This window comes from Clinocottus analis, unplaced genomic scaffold, assembly GCF_023055335.1.
Source record: "Clinocottus analis isolate CAN_PGR_092001 unplaced genomic scaffold, fCliAna1.0.p SCAF_2, whole genome shotgun sequence".
NCBI classification, from domain to species: domain Eukaryota; kingdom Metazoa; phylum Chordata; class Actinopteri; order Perciformes; family Cottidae; genus Clinocottus; species Clinocottus analis.
The window spans coordinates 1-15,000 of NW_027175931.1; the positions used below are offsets into that span (position 1 = coordinate 1).

General features: G+C 42.1%; 1 protein-coding gene across 1 annotated transcript; it reads left to right on the forward strand.

Moving 5' to 3' along the window:
• The first annotated feature begins 1,032 nt into the window (after positions 1–1,032).
• On the forward strand, positions 1,033–14,216 carry nyap2a (neuronal tyrosine-phosphorylated phosphoinositide-3-kinase adaptor 2a). Its single transcript, XM_068585348.1, has 6 exons — positions 1,033–1,249; positions 3,392–3,702; positions 3,873–4,931; positions 5,426–5,554; positions 6,085–6,206; positions 10,822–14,216. Exons 1-6 carry the CDS (start codon positions 1,047–1,049, stop codon positions 11,044–11,046), a joined length of 2,049 nt encoding a protein of 682 aa, XP_068441449.1. The 5' UTR covers positions 1,033–1,046; the 3' UTR covers positions 11,047–14,216.
• Positions 14,217–15,000: the final 784 nt, after the last annotated feature.

A 15,000-nucleotide genomic window follows, 5' to 3' on the forward strand; every position in this document is an offset into this window, starting at 1 on the left:
AGAGAGAGAGAGAGAGAGAGAGAGACAGAGAGAGAGAGAGAGAGAGAGAGAGAGAGAGAGAGAGAGACAGAGAGAGAGATAGACACAGAGAGAGAGGGAGAGAGAGAGAGAGACAGAGAGAGAGAGAGAGAGACAGACAGAGAGAGAGATAGACACAGAGAGAGAGGGAGAGAGAGAGAGAGAGAGAGAGAGAGAGACAGACAGACAGACAGACAGACAGACAGACAGACAGACAGACAGACAGACATCACATTGCATTTAGCTGATGCTTTTGTCCAGAGAGACTCACAATAAGTTCATTCAACCATGAGAACAAACTCAGAACAACAAGAATCAAGAAAGTACAGTTTCTTCAATAAAGTCAAACTACAAAGGGCGATCATAATTTCATCATTACTATAAACATCCAGCATGATCTGAGCAATATTTCCCAATAATCCCTTTCATCCCTCTAACTTACCTCTTTGTAAAGATAAAGACCTAAAAAAACGGAATCTGTAAGAAAAATCACAATAAAACAAAGCAGCTGTCTAATGAGAAAATAAGCTAATAGGGAAAAATAATTCTATTCTAAAATAGATATACATTTTAATTATAAAATAATAATAATAATTAATAAACATAAAAAAGCTATAAGTTTGTGATTGTGTTTGGATCAGCGGGCCTTGACGGCCTTCACTGTACGGTTGACTGAACATCCTGACTGAATACATTAACTTGTGATTCTTTATCATCCCCAGTGTTTTTTTCATTGACATGCAATTAACCTATAGAGCTACAGAAAGCTCAATACTAATTAACTTAAGGAAAGTATTAATGTCAGCACTTAATTATTCTAATGAATTGTGAGCACATGTGCGGATTGCCATCGGAGGGAAAACATCATTGTTGCTGCAGTCAGGCCAGCTGACATTATCTGCCTTTGTAAGCATGAGTTGACCTTCTGTTACTGTCACTGGTACATTTCATTCTTCACGTCAGTTTGGCTCAATGTTCTCTTGAGATGTGCTTCTTTCTGATCCTCCTCTCAGATCTTTTGGGGAGTTATGACGTCTCAGGAGGAGGCGTCTTCCTTCAGGAGTTTTTTTCAGTATGTGGAGGACAGCGGCCTTCGAACGTACGACGGTCTGGTGATCCAAAACGCCTCTGACATTGCCAGAGAGAGCGATCGCATTCGCAACCAGAATAACTGGACCTACTTGCAGGAAAAACACCAGAAGAAGAGACGTCAGGAAGAGGCCATCAAAAGGTAGAAAACACACAAACAAATAAAACCAAACATGACCACTGACGAATGAAGAGACAATGTTGTTTAACACTGGAGCAATACATTTCCTCTAAACGCAGATAAGAGAACATGTTTCTACTGAGCTGAAACATGCCAGTCAAAATATATAATTAGTAAATTAGACCTTATAAGAGGATGTTTCTATGGAACACAACATCAGAGCAGTCCCAAAACAGATGCTTGTAGAAATGGAGGTGCTTGGTGGAAGTAAGGAAACTATATTGTATCATCACCTCAGCAGTGATGTCACAAAGAAAAATGGTTGGAGTAAAAGGGTGAGGCAAAGAAATGCATCCCATAATCAGAGGCAAGTTGTCATCGGTGGTTTGAACCCAGTGAAGACGTGTCCAGTGAAAACATGCCTGGCGAGGCAAGAGGAAATGAGTCTATCACTATAAATACTTGGACAGAAAGTAGTATTGGGTATGAGCCTTTAAAATTGTCAGTCAGGAAACAGAAAGTACTATTGGGATGAGAAAGGCCTCAATCTGAGTTTCCTGGATTCAAAGAGGGGAGAGTCCCGATTGAAGTAGACCTAAAAGGTTAAAGGAGATTGTGGCGAAAATGAATGTATAGATTCTTTGTGATAAATCAACAGCACTTAAAGCACGTTTGTCTTTGAATATTTTATTACAGGAGAAGACATCAAAAAGTCATCAAAGATGAGCCGTAGTACAAACAGAAGTGGTGGTACATTCAGCTGAATGGGATGGAGGGTTTGTCCTCCTGGAAGGGCAAGAAGTTCTGACGAAGTGAAGCTTTGATACACCTCAGAGACTGCACCCATGGGTTAGGGTTAAGGTGTTCGCTCGGTGTTCACTGGAACAGGGACTGAACCTGAAGTGTACGTACAAATAACAGCGATGTGTAAGACAAGACTTTGTCTCTCTGTCCCCCTCTTGTTCAGCGGTAGTCCATCATGTTGGACTAATCCAGTGGTTTTCAAACTTTTTCTGTCTCCACTCTGGAGGAAGCAAAATGTTCGAGCCCCACCGCCCAACAACATGGGAACAAAATGGTCCAACTTGTTGAGACTCATCATCCGTGCTTCTTGAATTAATAGATTAAAGAAAATGTAAATCCCTTTCAAGTCAACCAGATCGCCCCATCTGACAAAAACTAATAGCATGTGCACTCACTTTGTTAAAACAATGCAAATAAGGTTTATATGTGTGCAAAATATAACTCATATTTGGCAAAAAGGTGACCAAGGAAGCCTGTTGAATCCCTGTTTTCTCCACATAGTTTCATGTTGAAGTGTCTTTGAGCAAGGCACTGAAGCCCCAGAGCTTCAACGCAGCACAAAGCTCTTTCATTACTGAGGATGGTGACATGTGGATAATAAGTCCCCCACTGAGGGATTAATAAAGGATTTTTTTTAAAGGTATTTAACACCTGTAATACCTCCGCACCCCACTCGAGGGTCACGCCCCCCAGTTTGTGAACCAACCATCCATCCATCCATCCATCATCTTAATCGCTTATCCTCATTAGGGTCGCGGGGCGCTGGAGCCGATCCCAGCTGTCAAGGGGCAAAGGCAGGGTTCACCTGGACAAGTCTCCAGTCCATCACAGGGCAGACAAAGAGACAGACAACCATTCATGCTCACATTCACACCTACGGGACATTTAGAGTCCAGTTAACCTGTGCAGCATGTCTTTGGACTGTGGGAGGAAGCCGGAGAACCCGGAGAGAACCCACGCTGCCACGGGGAGAACATGCTGACTCCACACAGAAGGACCTGCAGACCTGTATCCGAACCCCGCCCTGCCCGGGATCCGAACCACAGACCCTCTTGCTGTGAGGCGTCAGTGCTAGCCACTACACCACCGTGCAGCAGCGGTTTGAGAACCACTGGACTAATTTCAAATAATGTTGTGATGTTCTGGACTGTGGCTCAGAGGTTAGCATGCTCGTCTTTCAATCAAAGGATCGGTGGTTCGAGCTCCGGTAGTCACTTCACCCTGTCCATGGTGTGTAGGGCAACATGTAAGTCTCTTTGGATGAAAGCGTCAGCTAAATCTAATGGAACTGATGCATGAGAAAATGATTACCGATTCTGTTGGTTGATCCACAATTTTTCTCTCCACCCGTCCATCCAGGATTGGTGAAGATGTAGCCATGGCAACAGACGGGGCATACTCTGGAAAACATTTCAGGATGGGTTTCATGACGATGCCGGCGCCGCAGGACCGTCTGCCGCCCCCCAGTCAAGGTTTCTCTGTCCGATCCCAGTCCCTCCACTCGGTGGGCGGAGATGACGACTCAAATTCCAACCGTAAACAACCGCCGCCCAAACCCAAGAGAGACCCCAACACCAAACTGAGCAACAGCTCTGAGGCGGTGAACGGAGGCTGCGGAGTCGCAAGGACCGACGCTCAAGAGACCAAAGACCTTTCAGGGCAGGCTGAAGGTGAGAACATCTGACATAAGCTGCAGGTACAACACAACACCTGCTGGTGCAACACAACACCTGCAGGATGAAATGGGCAGTCCCATCTTCAAGAATGTTTCTTATGGAAGTGATGAAGTGATTTATTTCAAAATCTTTTGATTTTAACATCGGTGTCTTTCTGTCTGCAGCTCGATGCCATTTCTACAGTGAAGACTACAAGAAGATGCCTCCACCCAAACCTAAAAGGAACCCGAACACCCAGCTCAGCACCTCCTTCGATGAATCTTACATTCACAACCATGGCAGCAAGAAGTCTTCCTTGCGGCGGGACAAATCTTCATCCCAGAGTCAGAGTCCAGCATCGAGAGACACGGACGACGAGGAGCCTGTTTACATTGAGATGGTGGGAAACATCCTGCGGGAGCTAAAAGGTCCAGAAACCGTGGAGGACGAGCAGAGCGAGTCGGTGTACGAGGAGATGAACTATCCGATGCTGGAGGACTTCCTGCAGGACGCTCAGTCCGCCATCATGGATCCTGAAGCCTGGACGTCCCGTGGCTCTCTCTGCGACATCCCTCCACCTTTCCCCAACCTCCTGACTCCCCGCCCGCCGCTGCTCGTCTTCCCGCCTCTCCCTGCTCAGTGCTCTCCCAATTCTGACGAGTCCCCTCTGACCCCTTTAGAGGTCACCCGACTGCCCATGATGGACAATGCCTCCTACAGCAAGTCGGGTGGTGTCGAACAACCTCAGAGCTCCACCCACCATCGCAAGGAGCGGGACCGAGACCGGGACCGAAACAGGGACCGAGACCGGGAACGGGACCTGGCCTCCACACCCACCATCACTTCCTCTGGCCGCTCATCAGCTCCACCTCTCCCCTCCAACCTCTACAAGGCCTCTGGCTCCGCCCACAGTGGGCATGGTTACCCCCGCAGCCAATCAGCGTGTCCTTCCCCCGTCAGCATGGGTCGCTCTCTGACTCCCCTGAGCCTGAAGAGACCTCCGCCATATGACGCTCTGATGGCAGGAGGAAGTATGCCCCGCTCTTCCTCTTCCTCATCGTCACACAGGGCCAGGGAGGGCGGGGCTAAACTCAGTAACTCCTCCACCCATGGCTCCATGCAGAACGTGTCGATGAGGTCACAGACACCCACAAGCCCATTGGATGAACTCAACAACCTGTTTACCTCGGGTAGACAGGTGATGAAGAAAGTGGCCGGAGGCAGGAAGAGCAGAGGGAGTGAAGGTAAATACTCATGAGCTCTTCAAGAGTACTACACCATGCCGACTGCAGAGGTTTTAATCAGTTTCATAGCAGTTTTACATCCACTAAACAGCTGATGAAGCTTGGATCAAGTGTGTCATTTTACATCATCTATACTACATCATTTCATCATTGCTCTCATTTCACCAGCCCACTTTCGTTCAGACCGTCAGCTACGGTCATGGACTTTGGGTGGTGACAGAAAGAAAGAGACACGAGCGCCTGAAATCATCTTTCTTTATTGGGAGTCCAGGCTTAGCCTCAGAGATAGGGTGAGGAGTTCAGACATGCAGAGTGAGCGCAGAGGTGCTTCAACACCGGATCAGGATGCCTCCCGGTCCTTTTTGAAGGTTTTCCGGGTTCTGCTGGTTCTCTGTCTCTGTTTGGTTCTGTTCTTGAATTAGTTTCTGAGGAAACAAGATAGTTCAATTCTCTAATCTTAGTCTGTCTCTTTCCATCTGCTTTTGTCTCTGTAGGGGACTCCAGGTCTCTGCCCAGACATGGCAGTAAAGACCAGGACGGGCAGTCCAGTCCAGTTTCCAGTAGGATGGGGAGGTCATCTGTCAGCCCCACGATGATGCTCTCTGGAGGAGGAGGAGGAGGAGGAGGAGGAGGAGGAGGTGAGGTTCATTAAAGGGGTCAGGGTTCAATGTGAAGATAATAACAGGAAGTCAGGTTTAATGTGAAGATAATAACAGGAAGTCAGGTTCAATGTGAAGATAATAACAGGAAGTCAGGTTTAATGTAAAGATAATAACAGGAAGTCAGGTTCAATGTGAAGATAATAACAGGAAGTCAGGTTTAATGTAAAGATAATAACAGGAAGTCAGGTTCAATGTGAAGATAATAACAGGAAGTCAGGTTTAATGTGAAGATAATAACAGGAAGTCAGGTTTAATGTAAAGATAATAACAGGTCAGTTTGTTTTACATCTTCATGAAGTGATTTTCCTTTCTAAATTAGAAGTAGATTTTATTTCAGTGGTTGTTGTTCTAACCTTCAGGTGAATCTTTCATCATCTGTGTTTGTTGATTGATGTAAAATAATCTAATCTGATTGTAAAAATGATTTAATCTGATTGCAAAAGCAATTTAATGTAATTGTAAAATAATCTAATTTAATTGTAAAATAATCTAATCTGCAGAATCAAAGCTGGTGTGTAAACTTGGCCGTTCCGCATCCACTTCAGGAGTTCCTTTACCAGGTGCCACGCCACAACGTCACCTGTATGATCCGCATCACCCGGCCCTTAGCCAGGTACGACACCTGTAAAACAAATGTCTGTCTGCCTGTCTACCTGCCTGTCTACCTGTCTGTCTACCTGTCTAATGGTCTGTCTACTACCAATCTACCTCGCTATCTTTCTGTGTTACTTGTCTGTTCACTTTGATCCATTTTGTAAATCCGATGACGAACATCAGTTTCATTTCTTCTTTTTTATTTGAAGATAATAATTGTAGACTTTATATTTCACACAGGATTCAACATCACTGAGCAACAGACCGTAAAACCATTTTACAAAGTGACAGAAGCTTTGACGCATCAGCTGATTTATATCTGAAATGTAAACATGTAAACTAGTAAATAACTGTTTTCTTTACTTTTAAGGAACATTTCATGATTTCATTTGTGTGTAAAATGTTTTGTGTTGGAATTTTATGTGTTTTCTATTATGTCTCAACATTTTAATGAATTCGTGGATATTTAAAGTGAAGTAATACTCAGTACCTTCTCATTCCATCATGGCGTCTCTTTCTGACGCACTGGGTGGTCCAGCACGTCAAACTGGCGCTCCACTACAGTCGCAGTCACCGTGTTAAGAAAGCTCATGGCTGGGCTTCAAATACCTCTGTAAACTAAATTAAATACAAAAATATGGAACACAAGTTTAGAAAACACAACACGAACATTGTTAATGGAACTTAGAAATACCTCAACAAGAACATAGGACAAGAACACCGATGTCTTGTGTTTGTTTGATCCACTCAACTCTACTCCCACTCTGTTTGGGTTAGCCTAACCCTAAGAGGGTTACCCTCAAGTTAGGCTCGGGTTAAGGTTAGCCTAACCCTAAGAGGGTTACCCTCAAGTTAGGCTCGGGTTAAGGTTAGCCTAACCCTAAGAGGGTTACCCTCAAGTTAGGCTCGGGTTAAGGTTAGCCTAACCCTAAGAGGGTTACCCTCAAGTTAGGCTCGGGTTAAGGTTAGCCTAACCCTAAGAGGGTTACCCTCAAGTTAGGCTCGGGTTAAGGTTAGCCTAACCCTAAGAGGGTTACCCTCAAGTTCGGCTCGGGTTAAGGTTAGCCTAACCCTAAGAGGGTTACCCTCAAGTTAGGCTCGGGTTAAGGTTAGCCTAACCTAACCCTGTTGGATTATTTGGTTTAGATCGTGACACTGAGCATTTTGTCTCACAATGACACGGATCTCTTCACATATAGTTACATGAAAGTTTGCTGCATACAGAATGTTTGATTTGACGCCATGGGATTGAGAACGGGCTGACCCTTGACCCTGTAATACTTTAAGTCTAACAAACCTACATTGATACTATCATTAAACTAACACAACTTACTTAGTACTAACAATGAACTTCCACTGAAGCACTTTAATAGTTCTCAGTAACACTTGATTTACATTTATTGAGACTAATAAAACCTCTGTTCTCACCCTTTAACCTAACACATCTAATCCTTTAACCTAACCCGTCTGTTTAACCTAACCCATCTAACCCTTTAACCTAACCCGTCTAACCCTTTAACCTAACACATCTAATCCTTTAACCTAACCCGTCTAACCCTTTAACCTAACCCGTCTAACCCTTTAACCTAACCTGTCTAACCCTTTAACCTAACACATCTAATCCTTTAACCTAACCCGTCTAACCCTTTAACCTAACCCATCTAACCCTTTAACCTAACCCGTCTGTTTAACCTAACCCATCTAACTCTTTAACCTAACCCGTCTAACTCTTTAACCTAACCCCTAAACTAGGATTCTCTGAGCAACTTTTCTGTTTGTCCCTGTCTCTCGGGTCATCATGATGTTGTACATTGACATGAAATCTGAAATTTAATGTGTTCATGATGAATAAAATATTTAAATTAACCAAATTCAGAAGCACAGCATGTACTTTCTGTTATCAGGGGTGTCAATCAAAACCATAACAAAAGATGTCATCACAAGTAGTGTGGGATCATGGGAGTTGTCTTAATTTATAAACATCAACTATTTCCAATGAAAATGTACATCTGACACAACTCAGGCAGAAGTCATGTCCATTGCTTAGGTCATTAAAGAAAGTGTAGTCCAGGTTATGAGTTGTGTCTCTACTTATGAATGTAATAAAACAATTACTAGGAAGCCAGACTTTGCTCTGTCCTTTCTAACCAAGAGGCAACTCAACCAACGAGCTTCCAGTTTTAATCCTGTTATTTACTCATGTTATTCACAATGTAACGCTTAAGTCTAATGAAATAGCCACAAGTACATCTACTGGTATACAGTACTGTCATAGCCACAAGTACATGTCAAACTAGTATATAGTGGTATAGTATGAGTACAGCCATGAGGGCCTTCCCCTGTAATGACATGCATATTACAATGTTGGGGGTTATTTTAACACTTGTTTAAATTTAGTTTTTGAAGCTGCACTTAATTTTTTACAGTAATTATTTTATAGTCAATTCAAGATCTCTGTCAACTATTTGAAAATCCCTCCCTCTTATTCACTCACACTTTTCTTTGCAAAGAGTTGAATCTTGTCTGCTAGTGTGCATCAATTTATGTGAAAGTATTATGGTCATAATGAAATGCAATTTAGGTCATTTAAATAATGAGGCCAGATCACAAACACTTAAGGATCTTCTTGATTGATCTCTATTAGTCATATGAAGTTTTATTTACATTATAAACAATACAAGAGGTTGTCTTTTGGCATCTTTAATTAAAAAGTAAGCTAATAAATCTGATTGGCAGTGTCATACTTAATAATGTCCAGCAGATGCATTTTTCATGCGCTGCAGCCAAGTGCTCTTTATAGCGGATTCATCAAATCAGTAAATGATGCCAGTAATGTCGCCCATAAGAAACCGGATGGTCTCACGGTGATTACCAGACAGCAGATGGTAACAGGAGATTGTTAGGAAGACCAGGACCACGGGAGGTTGGACCCAAAAGCAGACACGAGAGACCAGGTTGTTTGTTTTTGAAAAAACAGAGTCTTTACTCTAAACGCTCGTAACATCAAATGATACACTGGCACAAGACAGAAGGTAGACGCAGACTAAATAGCCAACACAACAAACACTGAACACAAAACTACCCAGGTCTGGGTGTAACAGAGATCAGTCCGTGAGACAGTGGAAGGCTCAATCCCAGTCTCCTCCCTCATGACTCACGGACTTTGAGGCTCCCGTGAAGTCCTTGAGGGTTTAGGGGTGTCCCAGTGTCACATGGTGGAGGGCCTGAGGGCTCTGTGGCGGACATGTTGAGCTCTTTATGAACCCTTTCAGTAAGTCAACATTAGATGCTGACTTTGCCGAAGGGAATTACCCACAATGCACTTCCCAAACATGCAGTTCCCAATGGAAGAACGGAGACGTTAAAAAAAAAGGTAAACAAAGAGGCACGTGGGCATTTAGCTGATAAAATACCTTTACAACATTATGGAACATAAAACACATGAATCAGAGGAATGCAAACAGAATATATATATATATATATATTTTTCTGTACATTTATCAAACATTTTATTTGGACAAAAACAAGTGAATAAATAATATAAAATGACTTCTCATCTTAGGAAGAAGACGTTCAAACCAGTGAATAAAAAGAATAAAATAAATACACAATATGTTTTAATGTAGTCACGTGATGTTGCAGTAAAGTGCTGTCATTCATATTCACACCATCAAGAACTCACAGACTCTCACACTCAACCACTCAGCAGCTGACGTCAGTGAGTCCCTGAGGGTTCAGGGCTCCAGGGTTTAGGGTGGAGATTGGGATTGGACCAGAAAGAGTCTTACTGATAAACCATTTGGCAAGGTGTGTCTGGGGGCTTGATTTTATGATCAGAGACAGGTGAGTGAACAGGTGAAGGGCGTTAGACTGATGACAAGGGAGTGACTGACAAGTAGGGCGTGAAGCTGAACTGTGACAATTACTTGAAAAAGCACTGATGGAGGAGTCCCAAGAAGATATTTCCATAAAAATTCAGCATGGACCGTTTTGTTATAATTTTGTTGGGGCGGTGGGGCATGAACACGTTTGAGAACCACCAAGGGGAGGAAGCTCAGGGAGAGGACAATAGATGTCATGTGACCAGAAGTACAATAGATGTCATGTGACCAGAAGTACAATAGATGTCATGTGACCAGAAGTACAATAGATGTCATGTGACCAGAAGTACAATAGATGTCATGTGACCAGAAGTACAATAGATGTCATGTAACCAGAAGTACAATAGATGTCATGTGACCAGAAGTACAATAGATGTCATGTAACCAGAAGTACAATAGATGTCATGTGACCAGAAGTACAATAGATGTCATGTGACCAGAAGTACAATAGATGTCATGTGACCAGAAGTACAATAGATGTCATGTGACCAGAAGTACAATAGATGTCATGTAACCAGAAGTACAATAGATGTCATGTGACCAGAAGTACAATAGATGTCATGTGACCAGAAGTACAATAGATGTCATGTGACCAGAAGTACAATAGATGTCATGTAACCAGAAATACAATAGATGTCATGTGACCAGAAGTACAATAGGGTCCATTTAAAATAGAACCAACGTCAAGCTATAACCAGGACCAATAATGGATTGATTGACTGACTGATTGATTGACTGATTGATTGATTGCAGATGCCGTGGCTCTGCGGAGATGCCACCATGATGGAGATGATCGAGAAGAAAAGAGTTTTGTGTCGAGAGATTAAAGCTCGTCAGCACCCGGAGAAGAATCTGTGTAAACAGGACAGCATGCCCATCCTGCCCAGCTGGAAGAGGAAGCAGCCGCCGCCGTACGCCGCAGCCGGGCAGACCGCCGCCGGACAGACTGCCACAGTTTTCTGGGACACGGCCATCTGAAACACACAAACAATAACAATGTTTACTTATGACAATGTTTACATATTGTGTTTACTGCCCTTATTCCAAAAGAGACAACACTCCTCCTGGGCTGGTGAGAGATGATCCATGACAGTCGACCTCCATATGACCTTTAGTGTGCAGTCGCTTTGCTCCCGTGGTGTTCCCTCTTCATTGTTCCTTCTTTAATGTTTCCTCTTTCCTCTTCCTTCTTCATTGTTCCCTCTTCCTTCTTTAATGTTTCCTCTTTCCTCTTCCCTGTTCATTGTTCCCTCTTTCTTCTTCAATCTTTCCTCTTCCTTCTTCATTGTTCCCTCTTCCTTCTTTAATGTTTCCTCTTTCCTCTTCCCTGTTCATTGTTCCCTCTTTCTTCTTCAATCTTTCCTCTTCCCTGTTCATTGTTCCCTCTTCCTTCTTCAATGTTCCCTCTTTCCTCTTCCCTGTTCATTGTTCCCTCTTTCTTCTTCAATCTTTCCTCTTTCCTCTTCCCTGTTCATTGTTCCCTCTTTCTTCTTCAATCTTTCCTCTTCCCTGTTCATTGTTCCCTCTTCCTTCTTCAATGTTCCCTCTTTCCTCTTCCCTGTTCATTGTTCCCTCTTTCTTCTTCAATCTTTCCTCTTCCCTGTTCATTGTTCCCTCTTCCTTCTTTAATGTTTCCTCTTTCCTCTTCCCTGTTCATTGTTCCCTCTTTCTTCTTCAATCTTTCCTCTTCCCTGTTCATTGTTCCCTCTTTCTTCTTCAATGTTTCCTCTTTCCTCTTCCCTGTTCATTTTTCCCTCTTTCTTCTTCAATCTTTCCTCTTCCCTGTTCATTGTTCCCTCTTCCTTCTTCAATGTTCCCTCTTTCCTCTTCCCTGTTCATTGTTCCCTCTTTCTTCTTCAATCTTTCCTCTTCCCTGTTCATTGTTCCCTCTTTCTTCTTCAATGTTTCCTCTTTCCTCTTCCCTGTTCATTGTTCCCTCTTTCTTCTTCAATCTTTCCTCTTCCCTGTTCATTGTTCCCTCTTCCTTCTTTAATGTTCCCTCTTTCCTCTTCCCTGTTCATTGTTCCCTCTTTCTTCTTCAATGTTCCCTCTTTCCTCTTCCCTGTTCATTGTTCCCTCTTTCTTCTTCAATCTTTCCTCTTCCCTGTTCATTGTTCCCTCTTTCTTCTTCAATGTTCCCTCTTTCCTCTTCCCTGTTCATTGTTCCCTCTTTCTTCTTCAATCTTTCCTCTTCCCTGTTCATTGTTCCCTCTTTCTTCTTCAATGTTCCCTCTTTCCTCTTCCCTGTTCATTGTTCCTTCTTCCCTCTCATGCCTCTTCAGAAGAACAAACTCAGACGATGTAAATGTTGTGAATGTGATGAATATTTGTTCACATGCTTCTGAAGCCTGACGTAGATTATCAAAACAGAACATGAGGCGGATCAGATTCAGATGAAGTGAGATATTAGTGTGCATGTAAACGTAGTCAATGATTATGATGATGAAGCCATCAGGCCACGGCCACCAACAGCTTGTTTTCTCAAATTGTTTGATTGACCCGTCACTGCCGTTAATCAGCTGGAGAGTCAATAAATTTAATGAACATAAAACCAACAAATAGCAGAAAGAAACCACATAAAAGAGAAGCAAAGAAACTACGCACATTTAGAATGATTATGTCTATAGTTCAGATAAAGTGTTAAATACATATTAGTTTTTTAAATTATAAACAAACTATTGAAATAATGAGAGAAAAACATTTTATTTTCTACTTATTATTTAGCATATATAAAATATAGATATCAAACAAGTAAATTCAAGTTTTTGCAAAACATGAAAAACACCAAATTATTTCAGCCAACAGCAACAAGAGGCACTGAGCAGTTGTTGTCCAATCAGAGCGCTGGGGGCGTGGCCATTGGTGTTCTGTTATGGCCAATCAGAGCGCTGGGGGCGTGGCCGTTGGTGTACTCCTGCTGTCCAATCAGAGCGCTGGGGGCGTGGCCGTGTAGCACAGCTTCCTGTTGTCTTTCTACTGGATATTTTTATATTTGACTACTGGAAAAGATTCAGACTATTTTAAGGTCTGACAGTCGTGTAGCAGAAAAAGAAAAAGAAAATAATGATTTATAAACTTATAAATTATTGGCAAAAAATGACCTGAATGTGTCAGTCAAACATGTTTTTATATTTTAAAAAAAAATCAGTGAATCTGTGTGTGGAAGATAAAGAAAGTAATTGATGATTTTTTTGTATTTAAAGAACTTTTATTATGATAAAAAAAGAACTATTTTAAAATGAGAACATTTTGGCATGTTGTTGGTTGGTTTGGTGTCAGGTGGTCACGTTGTGACACATTAGAAATGAGTTTATCTTCTCAGAGAACTATACCTCTGAGTAATTGTCTTGAAGGTCACACGAGTGTCATCTGAAGGTCACATCAGGGTCACATGAAGGTCACATGACAGTAGACTTGTTGGAGATGAGCCAGTCCTGATCAGAATCAATCACAGTGCATTCTGGGTGTCCGGCTTGCTGACGTCATGAACATCTTTGATGATCTCACGAAAGTGAGGCGGCCGCAGGTTTAAGAGCCAATAAACACCACGTTAGGTAGGACATCTATTTTTCTGTGTAGTTGTAATATTTATCACTTAATTGTTGGCTGTGTTTAATCTAAAGACACCTCTTATGATGATAATTATTATTATAATAAAGGTGATTTACATAACATGTATCAAATTGAACATCAAAGTGTTTCACACAAAAAGAATACAGGTACACGCACATTTCTACAAACATATATCTTCATAAACACATGAATAATCACATCTCATCTCCAAGGAGCCTATTCTCCTTAAGGTCACATGACAATGTCACCCGAAGGTCACCTGAAGTTTATCTGAGAGTGACCTGAAGGTCATATGAAGGTCAACTGAGAGTCACTTGAGTTTTCTGCAGAAAGAAATTACTTGATGAATGCAGTGTATTTATTTATTGATGGATATGAATGAGCTGATTAATTAGCATGATGTCAAATCAAAAGTACCATAAGACAGAAGCAAAGCATTCTGGGATACAGTGGGGAACCTGTCTAAGTGAATCAGATTGAAGCCACAGGGAGATTAAATGTTGAAATATGCACAAACACACTTTAGTCTTTTTCTTCAGTACATAAAGATTTATGTTATTTGTGTTATTTTGTGATTCATGTTATTCATCAGATAAAACTAAATTCACTTTGTTGAAATCATTCACTGAAACAGTCTCTTTCCAAACATGAACAAACAAACACGAATAAACACACAACATCAGCATCGGTTGATGGCACCGTGCAACAAGAAGACTCATAACGTGATGACATCACCATAAACCCACTCGAAGTTCAGACAGTCTACAGGTAGACGTTCAGACAGTCTACAGCTAGAAGTTCAGACAGTCTAAAGCTAAAAGTTCAGACAGTCTACAGCTAGAAGTTTAGACAGTCTAAAGCTAAAAGTTCAGACAGTCTACAGCTAGAAGTTCAGACAGTCTAAAGCTAAAAGTTCAGACAGTCTACAGCTAGAAGTTTAGACAGTCTACAGCTAGAAGTTCAGACAGTCTACAGCTAGAAGTTCAGACAGTCTACAGCTAGAAGTTTAGACAGTCTACAGCTATAAGTTCAGACAGTCTAAAGCTAGACGTTTAGACAGTCTACAGCTAGAAGTTCAGACAGTCTAAAGCTAGAAGTTCAGACAGTCTACAGCTAGAAGTTCAGACAGTCTAAAGCTAGAAGTTTAGACAGTCTACAGCTAGACGTTCAGACAGTCTAAAGCTAGAAGTTTAGACAGTTTACAGCTAGAAGTTCAGACAGTCTAAAGCTAGAAGTTTAGACAGTCTACAGCTAGAAGTTCAGACAGTCTATAGCTAGAAGTTCAGACAGTCTAAAGCTAGAAATTTAGACAGTCTAAAGCTAGAAGTTCAGAAAGTCTACAGCTAGAAGTTCAGACAG

What these genes read in the sequence shown, in the direction of transcription:
- nyap2a (XM_068585348.1), top strand. Translation starts at nt 1,047, where the DNA reads ATGACGTCTCAGGAGGAGGCGTCTTCCTTCAGGAGTTTTTTTCAGTAT. An exon ending in CCTTTCAGGGCAGGCTGAAG is followed by an intron (nt 3,703 to 3,872) that starts GTGAGAACATCT and finishes TTCTGTCTGCAG; the next exon opens with CTCGATGCCATTTCTACAGT. An exon ending in ATCACCCGGCCCTTAGCCAG is followed by an intron (nt 6,207 to 10,821) that starts GTACGACACCTG and finishes GATTGATTGCAG; the next exon opens with ATGCCGTGGCTCTGCGGAGA.